This window comes from Topomyia yanbarensis, chromosome 1 (genome assembly GCF_030247195.1).
Source record: "Topomyia yanbarensis strain Yona2022 chromosome 1, ASM3024719v1, whole genome shotgun sequence".
Classification (NCBI taxonomy): domain Eukaryota; kingdom Metazoa; phylum Arthropoda; class Insecta; order Diptera; family Culicidae; genus Topomyia; species Topomyia yanbarensis.
The window spans coordinates 191,965,424-191,979,086 of record NC_080670.1 but is presented as its reverse complement, the minus strand read 5'-3'; the positions used below and the strand labels follow the sequence as shown (position 1 = coordinate 191,979,086).

General features: G+C 41.2%; 1 protein-coding gene across 1 annotated transcript in view; it reads left to right on the top strand.

Moving 5' to 3' along the window:
- The window catches only part of LOC131685285 (NADP-dependent malic enzyme), a 66,459-nt gene that overhangs the window by 7,804 nt on the left and 44,992 nt on the right, over positions 1-13,663 (top strand). Inside the window, exon 2 of the mRNA XM_058968893.1 lies at positions 5,730-6,025. Coding sequence (XP_058824876.1) covers positions 5,976-6,025 — 50 coding nt within the window. The 5' untranslated portion in view covers positions 5,730-5,975. The remainder of the gene's footprint in view (positions 1-5,729; positions 6,026-13,663) is intronic.

The following is a 13,663-nucleotide window of genomic DNA, read 5'->3' as shown; positions in this document are numbered from 1 at the left end:
TGTCTACTTTCCAACTGGGTGAAAGGAGAAGAAAAAGAACGATCATAACACAGCTAAGGAATGAACGTGATGAAAACATCAATCGGTCTGAAGAAATTGAACAACACATGCTACAATACTACACGAGACTCTACGCGGCCAACGAGACAGTTGAAGAAGGGGATGCAGATTTCATCTGTGGAAGGGTTATACCAGAGAACGACGAAACAAACGAGGCATGTATGAGCGAGATAACAACGGCCGAGATACACGCGGCAATTAAAACAAGCGCATCGAAGAAATCTCCGGGTCCCGATGGTATCCCGAAGGAGTTCTACTTGTACACATTCGACGTTATCCACCGAGAAATTAACCTCGTGATGAACGAGGCCCTAGCGTCAAACTTCCCAACCGAGTTCGTGCAGGGCGTAATAGTACTGGTGAAGAAGAAAGAGTCAGGCGATACAGCTCACTCGTACAGACCAATATCGCTTCTGAACTATGACTATAAATTAATCTCGCGTATCTTGAAAGCGAGGATAGAGAACGTGATGAGAGTCCACCGTGTTCTGAGTGACGTCCAAAAATGTTCCAACACTGACAACAACATCTTCCAAGCAACTCTATCGCTGAAAGATCGCATCGCACAGCTGATCGAGCGTAAGCGAAAAGCCAAGCTGATCTCGTTCGATCTAGACCACGCGTTCGATCGGGTCAACCGAAGGTTCCTTTTCGGGAACATGTGCTCGCTCGGTTTCAATCGCGATTTGGTGGGCTTACTTTCCAGATTCGCCGAAGTATCGTCTTCTCGTTTACTCATAAACGGACACTTAACCACCGCTTTTCCAATACAACGATCGGTTCCACAAGGTAGCCCAATTTCCAGTGTTTTATTTAGCATATATATACAACCAATACTACACCAAATTCAGCGTGTGTGCGGGAATGATTTGGTTGTTGCGTATGCCGACGATATTAGTGTAATTGTTACAACAGTAGAGCAAATCGATCAAATACACGATCTGTTCTCTCGCTTCTCTCGCGTTTCGGGAGCAATTTTGAACTTGAACAAAACAACATCAATAAACATAGGACTAATTGATGATAACTCACTGGAAGTACCGTGGCTACAGACGGCAGAAACAGTAAAAATCCTGGGCATTGTCTTCGCCAACTCAATTCGCTTGATGGGGCGATTGAATTGGGATAACCTGGTGGGAAAATTCACACGACTGATCTGGCTGCACTCGACTCGCTCACTGACCCTTCTACAAAAAGTGACGTTGCTGAACACCTTCGGAACTGCGAGAATATGGTACGTTGCTTCCACTCTCGCACCGTCAACCTTCCACACCGCAAAATTGACAGCTACGATGGGGAACTTCCTTTGGAGAGGAATACCGGCTCGGGTGCCAATACAGCAGCTGGCACGCGATCGCTCGCAAGGTGGACTGAAACTACATCTACCAGCCCTTAAGTGCAAGTCTTTGCTAATCAACCGGCATATTCAAGAAATAGACTGCATCCCATACTACAAATCTTTCATCATCCAACACAACCCCAACCCAACAATCCCTCCAGTCAACTGTCCCTGTCTAAAACTTATCCATCAACAGCTACCCCTCCTTCCTCTACAAATTCAGCGAAATCCCACCACTGACCTCATCCACCGTTTCTATGTAACGGGTACTGAAGCACCTAAGGTAGAGCGAGAGAATCCGCTCATAGAGTGGCATCGAGTATGGAATAACATTCATCGAGCAAAAGGATTAACGTCACAACAGCGAAGCGATCTGTTTCTGTTTGTGAATGGAAAAACAGAACACAGAAGACTAATGAATGTAATACGACGTGCAGATGGAGAGAATTGTGTGCATTGTAACGCAGCGGTCGAAACACTGAAACACAAGTACAGCAACTGTCCGCGTGTAGTCGAAGCATGGAACATACTTCAACAGAAGATATCATCGCTTCTTCGCGGGTGGCGGAGACTGGACTTCGACAAGCTAATGATACCCACACTAAACGGAATACCACAACAGACGAAAGCGAAAATTCTTAAACTACTAGTAATTTACCTGAACTTTATCAACCATAGTTTAAACACAATTAATATCAGTGAACTACAATTTAATTTAGATAATGACTTGTAAATAGTACTTTTAAGAATAAACCAAACATTTTACACAAAAAAAAAAAAAAAAAAAATGATTTATTTATTTAGTTTTTTTATTCATTTAATTCATTTATTTGACACGGCTCAATGCGTTAGCTTAACGGAGTCATGGATCTTTTTTTATTTTCACCAGATGTAAAAAAAATAAACCTACACATTTTTTTTCGTAAGAATTGTAAAAAATAATATTAGTGATGGTCCATCAGATCCCATGCGCGCAGAGACCTTTTTTCTAATATATGTCTCCTCCCATCTTGCCAAGTCATCTGTATCTCTCTCGTTATCGTATCGATGACAGGGTTACCATATTCACAGATTTTCTCTTTCACAGATGACATATTTTTGGCATTTTGATGAAAATTTAACATATTTTTTGGAAATATCGTATTTTTATTGCGCTCAGGCAATTGTAAAGCTTAAACTTGTAGTTACTCGATAAACCAAAAAAAAGGCTTCATGAAAACCGAAAAATCTCATATTTTACTGTAAAATTCGCTCACTTTTCATCAAAATAATTGGGAAAAATTTTCTCCTTCAGTTTTCTGTGGTTCATCGACATGCTACACATATTGTGAATTCTCATATTATCGATAGATCGTTGATAAGTTTTTGAGTTATCATGTTCGCCTAGGAGGAAAATGTCATTGAAGTTGCCGATGGATTGAAATCTGCGTGTGTAACAGCAAATACGCGCGAGGAATGCATGGTTGTTTAAAACAAAAGAAGTTCAGCATAGCCACCGAGATTACGGGAGACTATTATAGAGGTTAAATACTAACGGTTAAGCGAATGAAAAAGAAGTCCATTTTTCACCCAGAAACCCACCTTGTAAGTGGCAGTTTGGCCACTACTCGGGTTCTCGTTTGCCCGGCGGACCCTTCTTGTCAGGGCGGCCTAGGTGCTTCTATAAGAATTTCGGATTTTCGTATGCAAACAAAGAGGTAAACAAATCCAAATTTATCGACTTTTATTCCACCAAATCTCCTCTTTGCTGCACTCTGCCGATGAAGCTGATCAGCTGCTTCTGACGATGGTGGATAGGCGAAGGTTTTTTTCCGACCGGTCGTGTTCTCTTGCTGGTATCGTTAGCTGCTCCGGCAGCGGTCGTTGTCTTTTAGCTAGAGAAGTGAGTTTTGCTTCTTTGTTGGAACCTCCCTAGCGACGGTGGTGACGAATCACAGCAAAGAATCGCGGAAGGCACCGCAGTATTCTTCCCAGGCAAAGCCATTGCCCTACCTGCTTCCCTCTCCTTGGCTTTTAGGTGTAGAGGAGAGCAACGCTCGTTCGGCTTATCTTCTACAGCGAGAGAGGCGGGCGCCTAGAATCGTTTGCGATTAGCCGAGTCAGCGAAAACTCCTTTACAGTTAGATTCTCCCAACGGCGATCCTGCACCACGGGAAACTCTTCCGTCACACACGCGCACTTCACTCACAAGCTATTGTGGCGGTAAACTTTTCCGAAATAATCGACGTCTGTCTTTAACCGTGATTCGTCACTTTCTGTCTTTTTCACGATCGCTGCTTTCCTCCAAAACAAAATCACCAACCGCATCGCCGCTTAGCTGTCATTGCCATACCTATTTCATAGCAAGAGGGGAGCGGTGACCTAACTAAACCCTATGTTACGTATACACAAGTGTTTAACAAAAGTTTCTACACCTATCTGCAAGCACATAGCCGTTCACAAACGCGAAAATTAACAATAATTTACAACTAATTGTAAACGGTACAGAACAGCGGTGAGCATAATGTTGCGTAAACAAATACACTCTACGGAGTGTATACACAAAAAAGGGTATATTGCCACCCAGTGCTAAATTGTTATCCTGATGGGTTACACCCTGAAGGGCTTTTGGGAAGATTTTGGAGGATTTAAGGGGGTTTTAAGAATATTTAAAAGGATTTCCGAACTTGAAACAATTTAGACTAACGTTTAAATGCGCAAACCATTTTTTGTCCAACTTTGTGAAAATTATCTCATAGCAATACGTCGTTTTCAAAAAACGTTGTGCATTTAAGAGTTTTAGAAATATTTAAGAAAATTTAAGAGAACTATGATTTAAAAAGATTTGTGAAAATTTAAGAGAGCTTAAAAAGGTCTAGTCACACGAAAACGTTTACTGTACCATCTGTAACTGTAACCTAAATGTGAAATCTTCCTTTTCATTACATGTAAGTGGACAAAACCAAGGAAAAAGTTATATTATTATAATTTCCGGCGTTTTATATATTTTACGGAGAACGGTAGTTGAGTGGGAAGAGTGACCACCACCACCCCCCTGTGGGTCTGGGTTCAGTCCCAGTCGAGGTCTGTGGTCACATCTTCCTTAGGAAGGATTCCGGGCAGGCCCAGGCGCAAAAAATTCTCATGGGAGCGGTTTTGATTTTTTTTGTTCCTTATATAAGGAAGGAATAGAAACCCTCAAACGTCGAAAATTTTATCCGACACTCGCAGGACTGAGTCTTGCGTCGACTCGGCTCAAGAAATTGGGATAATGTCTGTTATCGGAAAGGAATCTTGAGCAGACACCACCGTCTGCTGGCTCGTTGTAGTGTCGGATTCTTACTGTGGTGATTTGTATAAGTGTACTGACTAATCCTAAATCTCTTGCTACTTCCAATCCTTATCCTTACGAGGATTGTACTCTTACTCTTTTTATTTTGTCTTAATCGTTCTAGTTTACTCCATTGATGCAGTTTCTTGTTTACTGTGCACCCTTCATGGTATTACTAATCTGCTCAAGTCAGCTGCAAATATCTTCGAGCCGAGACGCGAACCAATCCAGAGATGCCGAATATAACGATTTCGTATACTTCTTGGAGATACTCGTTCCCATTTATCTACTAGCTGGAGCTGAGAGTTTCTCGTTGGCGGAATTTCTCACGATGCCGAAGCCCGTTCAGCCACCCTCGCAAGGTTTCTTCCAGAATTATCGAACTCAAATGCTTTTGTGTGTGTCAAAACGGGTATAATTTTGTTTCTTGATCAGAAAGTAATTCAAAACTGATGGGTGGGGTTTGAACCACCAAAACCCTCCCCCTGCGCACGAGCTTGTTCCATGTGTTTATGGACCCTAGATATCGGTCCATATGGTGGAGTTACCTCTCTGGCGTCGGTGACGTGTGTAAACGCAACGGTGAATAAAATCGACAGCTAGTGGTGAATATAAATGTCACCTCTGTTCATGGTTCGCCTCCAATATCCGTGAAGCATGGAGTTCAACAAATGTTCGCATTCACTGTCTTTGGAGCATCCAAATTGTGTTTTATGGATTTTTCCATAGAAAAAACAGATTTCAATGTAACAACCCTAATTGGTAGTTTTATTTGTTTGGTCCTCCGCTACTTGAATCTGTTCGAATTAGTTGAATTGCCCGGGGTGGTGACTAAGCTAACGAATTCTGAAAATTCAAGCAGGCCGAACTCAAATCTGTTTGATAATTAGTACAGTATTTACTGTTCTATACATAGGAGTATAGGACACAACTTTAATCCCTATTCGCTTTACGTCGAATATTTGGATATCGCACCATTAGACACGCAACGTAAATAGCTCACTTCCTAGTTCCATTTAGAACCAAACAGGTACAACCCCAACGCTCGTGTACTGTGCTGTGAATGATCGTAAACCAAACGAAGCAGTATCGTTCCAGCAGGTGACCGGTAGTGAAGTGATTATTTTCCAACCAGCCATCAGCAAAGACTAGCAAGTTATTTCAAGTGGAACTAAGTAATCAGCGGATATTATCGCTAGACGTCGTCGCAGCAACCCGATCTGTTATTCCAGCACAGTAACAGCAACAGTGACAGTAACGACAACCATGGGCAACGCATGCTCGAACAACTCCAAAATGCAGTCGCCGCTACCCGGGTAAGTGTGCACACGCATCTGTTTATTGATCACGGCCTTGCTGCTGAAAAAACAAATAATAGTGACATTATAGACGGCAGCGAAGCTGCGCGTTAATTAAATATATACAGCAAAGTCAATTCTTGTGTTGTGCTACAATTTATTCGTCACACGCGCGTTGCTGCGCGCAACGGTGATCTCCACCTGTTTTAATCGATTGCTGCGATTGAAGGTTAGGGCGCTGTTGTTCGGTTTTTGCTACACTTTTTGTCGTTGAAGTTAGGGTGTTGGATTCATTTTCAATCTGATGCCCACAATGCCATCCACTGTTTTTGTTTTCGTGGACAAAGTATATGAAAAATTGTTTTATTTTCAGTGACGTTCCAGTGGATTCCATCATGCCAGATCATGGGTCGAAATTTTGAACATTGGGCGTGGAACGGGTTCAGATTTTTTCCTATATTGTAGAAGCGGTATTATTTAATTATTTATCATGTCGCATGTCAGTTTACTTTAGACATGCCGGGGTCCTTGAAAATTACAATCATAGACAAACCGACAAACTATTCTCTCCTCCTCGATCGGTCACGCTATGTTCACAGAATTTTACTAGTGTGCAGGAACTTCACTCACGTTGCGATCGTAAATCATCGCAGTGCGATGTACTGTGAGTACAACATAACTGTCGTTTCTGATCAAATTTATTTTTTTGTAATCAGGGTTGGCTATGTAGTTGATCAGGAATGACGCTAGATAGCAGTCAGGTTAGTGTCAAAATATGAACTATGGAAAGTTAATGATTTTACTATATGTGCTATGTTTGTTTGTCTGTGCCACACTATTCTCTGTGTTACCTAATTCATTACTCACAAGAAACTCCGTATGATGTGTCACACGTACCTGTCAAACAAGAACATAAATCAGCAGAATAAAAAATAAGTAAAAGCATATCTCTACAATCCAGACAGGAGATTGAAATCTAAATGACACCATATCGCGATTGCTTAGATCGATCCAGCAGCGTCCTTGTAAACATCAAACACCGTACTGCAATGGTTACTTTGTTTATACCATACACACCTACCTAATAACTAGTTCAACATCGGTACCCCTCACATTTAAATTCCGCTGTCAGGTGCGTTGTCGTACTTCGCATTACTGCGCGAAACTGGTATCCACAGTCTCGGGGGCAGGCAGGCCCCCAGGTCAAAAGCCGATCGACATTTTCGGGTCAGATCATTATCATCATGCGGTTTTCACCGCCCGAAACATAGACAGAACGTGAACAGGTTGATTCAAGGAGTCAAACCAGTGAGTTGTATAAGAAAACTTACTGAAAAATGCTTTGAAATGAAGATTAATCGTAATCGTGCCCGTTTGCACATTTCGAGAATAATCGCGTCTTCGAAGATTCGATTTCAATCATCAACACACGTAATCAATAACGATTGGCCAAACTACAACGTGACTGTCCGGAGGATCCGGGGGAGATTAAATAGATGTTATAGCGCTATCAAAATCAGGTCAGATGATGATGATAACATTCCCAAGTTCATCCTTTGATGAGCGAAAATAAGCTCTGCGGTCAGGTGAGGTCTGTTTTAAAGTTATGGCTAAACCACAAATGAAATTAGCTAGATTGTTTTGAACAAACGATTCAGTTGGAACTATTACACACAACGTACCAAAGAAGCGTGAAACGTCTTACAATAGCTGCAAGTAGCTACGCTCATTTCGAAGCATCCGCCGCGTTGCACCAACCACAAACCCGCGCAACTCGAATGCTTCGTGTTAAGCAAACAAACACCCCATCAAAAATGATTATCGGAAGTTGATGTCACCTTCTGTCTTAAAAGAACCTTTTTCCGTTTTATAATAACTGTACACTTCACTCTGTCCCTGAACTCAAAACCAACCGCAGCCACGCCCGTATCATTAATCCTAGTATAAACAAAATGTAATTAACATTAAACACCTACTTAAACTTCAAAGGTCACTTTCGAATCACTGAATCCGTTATAAAATAAAAAGCAACCCGCGTCTATCTGTTGCACTACACGACTATTTCATACTACCCAACTTAACAGTTAATTAAAATCGAATGTAAAAATATGTGACGTCTATAAAACAATTGAAAAAACGATTCGATTCCCTTCAAATTCAAACGTCAGAATGGTTCACTACCAACGCACTAGTCACAATTCAAAACAGGAAAATTCTGTACATGAGAACCGATCAAACCCAAATTTGCGCCAAAACAAAGAGAAGGTGTGATTTCTTTTTTGTAACTTTACAATCAAGCAACCGCGGGCGCCACAGACAGCTGCGAGCTCGCTTTTCACAATCTCGCTTCGGCTCATCACTTCGTATCGTCCTCGCTCGCCGTGGAACGAACCGTCCTGGACGCGAAGAACTGTACAATCTAGGTAGGCCGCGGCGACGGCGGCGGCTGTTGGTTGGTTGGTTGGTATACGACGCCGCGAACCATGCAATTATTACGTAAAACAACTGTTCGTTCGATGGTCGAGGTCTCATCAGCCGGCAACGTGAATGTTGGTAGGTGATCGACGATCGATCGATTGCGATTCGAGCTGCGTTCGCGTTCGAGCGAGCAGGTGACTCGAATGACCCGAGCGTTGATGTGTGTACACTTACTTTTCGTAAACCAGTTCTTACTGGAATGTAAAAATGGTGATTTGTGGTTTTTTTCCGTGATTCAATTATGACGGTCAAAGTTCTGTTTGTTTTGGTTTATTTTCCATTGTTTTATTTTGGTACAAACTGCATGGAATTTAACAGAACGTTAAACAAACCAAAGTCCGTCTTCAGCAGTTATTCTGGAGCGAAGAAGGGAATTGAAAGTAGTTAACACTTATCGGAGCATTGACTCGCTCTGATATACGATAGATTCATTGGTTTGACATTCTTTACCCCACATGCAGACTGGATAGTCCGACAAAGTAAATGAATAGAGGCTAACATTACTTCTTCGGAATTTAATTATTTTTGATGACGATAAACTCAGTTTCATTTACCATTACCTTTTTTCAAAATTTAGATAGAAACAGGAGGTAGAGTTTTTGTACGTTAGTAATTTTCATTGCACTGAACACAATTGCACATTGTTTGCACCAATCAGTCGATACAGTGTGCACCAACATTGTATTAAATTTCGAAGTAATGTATGTCTTCTATAAACAACGCAAAAACTGGTTTTCAGAAAATCTTGCGGAAGCAACGCGGAAAACCAAAATTTCCCAGTTTATTTTAGCCACAGCCATCAATATGGAACACCTAAGAGACCAAATCGATTATTGAGAAGTTATATAAGGTAAGTATTTTTGTGCTTCATTCGACTGTTGCTAGTCGAATAAGAAGCACGCTGATGCATGGTCGGATGGTGAAGTAAGAGGGTATACTAAATTTCATTTGGCAATTTGTTGCAGTTAGTAAAATTTAAATTATACACGATCTGCTCCGTAATTCGGAATAGACTGGAAATCCGTTTGAACGATTTCCCACAGTCCACCGGGAAGATCACGAAGTGTAATAATTTATTCGTTTCTATCTTCAGTAGACACCGTACATATTATTTTTAAAAAACGAGACCTTGCTAGCTGAATTGTTAAAAAATTCGTGCCTTATAATTTGATATGGTAACATTAAAATCAAACAGAAGTGAGGTTTGGTTGAATTCACAGCAACAATCCACAGGATTGTTTGTTTCCACCATAGACAGTCGCAACGATAAATTGTGTAGTTCATGGAAACTTCAGTGTTATGTCAACACGCGATCAGGTTTCTGTGAGGACAATGAAGTCGTTTTCGCAAGAGGAGTGAGCCAGCACAGAGTCCTGAATTTTTGTTCTTATTCCTCGAAAATTTTCATAGTAGACGGACAAAGACGGAGTGCTCCGTGATAATTCAAAGTGGATGGTGTCCAACCAGTCCACCAATTCGTCGTTTCTAAGATCAGATGGTTTTGTGTCAGCAGGGGAGCAAATTGATTAATCGTGGTGAATGGCGTAGCTCTCTTTGGCATTCCTACAAAAAGAATCCTTAAAGCTTCTTTTAAGGGAACACTTCAAATTCTTCGGACGCTGTTTGCACTGAATGGGATATGGTAATAGGTCACGTGGACTCTCACCACAAGAGGAACACTTTTCAGCATTCCCAATGCAAAAATAATTTCGGCGGACTTGTAATTAGTATAGTGCATGAAGTGAGATACAAAAGACGAACCTTGTCGAATAAGACGTAATTAGGCAATGCAGTCCCACCGAAGGTCACCCGATTTGAGTTTGAAGGAGGGTAAAATTTTGTTCCGTCCTATGCGATCTTTGCTCACTGAAGTAAGCAGTACTTGCTTCTGTAGATCCACTCACGACAAACACGAATCGGTGATCACGCGGTAGTCTTTTATAAAATACTTGTCGCCAATAATGTCATTTGCTTGCTACAGACATGATTCTAAGCTTACCTTGGTGAACTTTCGAGATATCTGTCACAGTTGAAAATTTCTGCGGTAGTTTTATCGAAATTTTTAGAAGCCTTAGCGGATTACCTTTGATCGAAAAGAAGTTGAGATGTTGTTCAATGGTCGGTAATTTCACATTTCCCGCGGCATATTCTAGCGTTGATAAATGCCGCCACTTTTAACAAGTTCATTGCACCTGCGCAGAGCCGCAGCGTATTGTTGACCTGGTTGGCCTCGCCAAAACGCTAGCCTGAGGAGAGCGCTGAAATCTTGTCATAAAATAAGTGAAGATAGATGTACGGATTAGGTCCCGAGCTATCGATCGAAGCAGATCTTTGTTTCTCGCTGTGAGTGTTGCGTATGACAAGTTTAACTATTGAGAAGGTTAACCTTTGTTTAAGACTGCCTTTGTTTGTCGGTGACTCGACTAGTGCAGTGAATTGATCCGGTTTAGACGATCCGACACCGCTGGAGTATTTCGTTTCCTTTTCTTCATTTATTTATTTATGTAACTGCTCTTACCATACTCTTATTCCATTCTCTAAATAATCTTGTGCCAAATAACCAGCTCAAATGGACTACGGGTGATCTACTTGCGGCCTAACTCGAAGTCGATCAATATTTTTGAGATTTCACGGAAGCTGACTGCTCACTATCCAGCTGTAGCTCAGATAAAAATGTGTTCGAGCTAATAAGATACGTATCATAGTAAATGACCTCGACCTGCCAAACCAGATTAATATCTGCGAGTGTTCCACAAAGCAGTTTAGGGTCTGTGTACCTGCCAGGGGTGTGAAGATCGATGGGGTCGTCGCCGAACCGGATCTGAACCCTTACTTCAACATGTGAAGATTATGGAATGCAAGCAATTGTATTTAACACAACCTGCGGCGAATGAGACTACAGCTTATTCTCTGTTAGGCTCGCTTCGGGTGACTTTCTTCATTACGATGCCCTCCTGGATAAGGTTAGTCTACCTTTTCACTTGTTTATACCGCGGGTAGTGAACTGCAGCAATTGCGAGCAGTTGGACCACCTATTGTGGCAATAGGAAACGATGCGGCAAATATGAGGGAGAATAACTCTTGCGGTTGAGAAACTGAAAAGTGTAGAAAGGGGAGAGATTTTGCCTCACCTAGACTACCTCGCACTCCATGATGTCATCATTTGTGAGTGCGCCATCTAACATCTAACAAATCCAACGAAAGTGATGCCTTAAAGCTCGTCCAGCCTAAATCTCAAAAATCAAATTTATGTCCTTGTACTTCGATTACCCGACCAATTCATCTAATCCCAACTAGATGCTTTTGATTCAACAGTATTTTTCGACATATCCATGAAAATCGGGATGAATCCCGAGTCATGTACGCTCGCAAGCGATACCAAATATTTTTTATAATAAATTCCGCGAAGTCGTCCTGCTTCAGTTTACGTCGTGGAATTAGTTGCTATTCAGTATAGCTTTGGGATCTTTGACGCTTTGCCCACAGATCATTATCGTTCCGGACAGCCTTAGTTCTATTGAGGCTATCCGTTCAGTGAAACCTGTAAAGTGCTTCCCATATTTTCTGGGTAAAATATGGGAGTCCTTGAGTGCTTTATCTGAAAAATCATACCTGTTTACCTTAGTTTAGAGCGCTTCACAAAGCTCAATTCTGGGAAACGAGAAGGCGGATTCCTTAGCTAAGGTGGGCAATCTGCTTTAACGATTTTTTTTCTGTATTCCTCGTCAGAGAATACTCGGAAGTTGGCAGACCTCGTGGAGCAACGGAAAGCTTGGCTTGACACTTCATTATTCCGAAAGTATCGACGAAACTTTGGTTTAGGTGGATGGCTGTGGGTTGGATTTCATCAATGTGTCCCGAATCATATCTAATCAATACACGTTAGATGCCCCTAATATTGTGGCGCCAGGTCTTAGTTATTGCATACCCTTCGAGCCCGAAGAAGTTGATCCAATGTTCCAATTCGGAATGTAAAGGCAAGCCGCGATCGTCCCTATGTTTTCCTCATTCACTTTTAAAAAATACGATGACTATCCAACAGCAGCCCCCTCAATTTAGGCTTTTTCTGGTAGTATCCAACGGTATCTACCGGGAAAATTAAATAGATCAAATGTGTTGCATAGCAGCTACGGTTGTGTGTTATCTCGCTTTAAAGGCAGGGTACGATCACTGTCGCCAGTGCGATACTCACGTGTTCTTTCTGGGACGTCATCATTATCCAGGGATAGCATAAGGGTTTGGGCCTTGGGCTGGAGTCCCAAAGGTTGCAGGTTCGAATCCTGCCTGGGGTTTTTTCATATATTTGGGTCATTCCACGCGAAGTGATCAAAAAAAGATGCAAACTTGAAATCGACCTTCACGGATTTGAACAAAATTTGGAGGAATTGTTCATCTAGGGCCAATATACAAAAAACCCAATTTTTTGTGTCAATTGAACCACCCCTCGGGTCATGGGAGCGCCCTCCGTTTTGGCAAATTGCCAAAACCCTTGATTTTCTTTTGATCATATCTCCGGTTCTATTTACTCTAGAATCAAACCACAAGATGACTTTTGAAGAAAATTGTTCAAGGAGTCTATAAAAAATATTATTTTTTGCCGACAGTGTTGCCAACTATGCAATTTTTTCAGTTAAATATTAAAAGTTAATTTTTCTCTCAATACGTATATTTCAATTTTGAAAATTTTAATGCCATCGCGTTCCTCAGACATTTTTACATAAAAAACACTTATCGTCCCAATATAATATGAGCGCATCCTGAGATATACCGTTTTGAAGGGAAAAACTCCGATTTTCTCATATGAAAATCCATTTTTATTCGCCAAAATTTAGAAAATCTTCAAACTGTCATAAAAATCGACCCTGATCTGCTAGAAGCAAACCAAATACGTAGTTTTTCATCATTTCTCGTCTACTTCACGAAAAATTATGTTTGAACTCAGAATACTCAAGTTGGTTTTTTAGTGTTGTGCGCTTGCGATTTTATATGGGAAATTGAGGTTTTTTCTCTTCAAAACGGTGTATCTCAGGATGCGCTCATATTATATTGGGATGATAAGTGTTTGTTATGTAAAAATGTCTGAGGAACGCGATGGCATTAAAACTTTCAAAATTAAAATATACGTATTGAGAGAAAAATTAACTTTTAATATTTAATTGAAAAAATTGCATAGTTGGC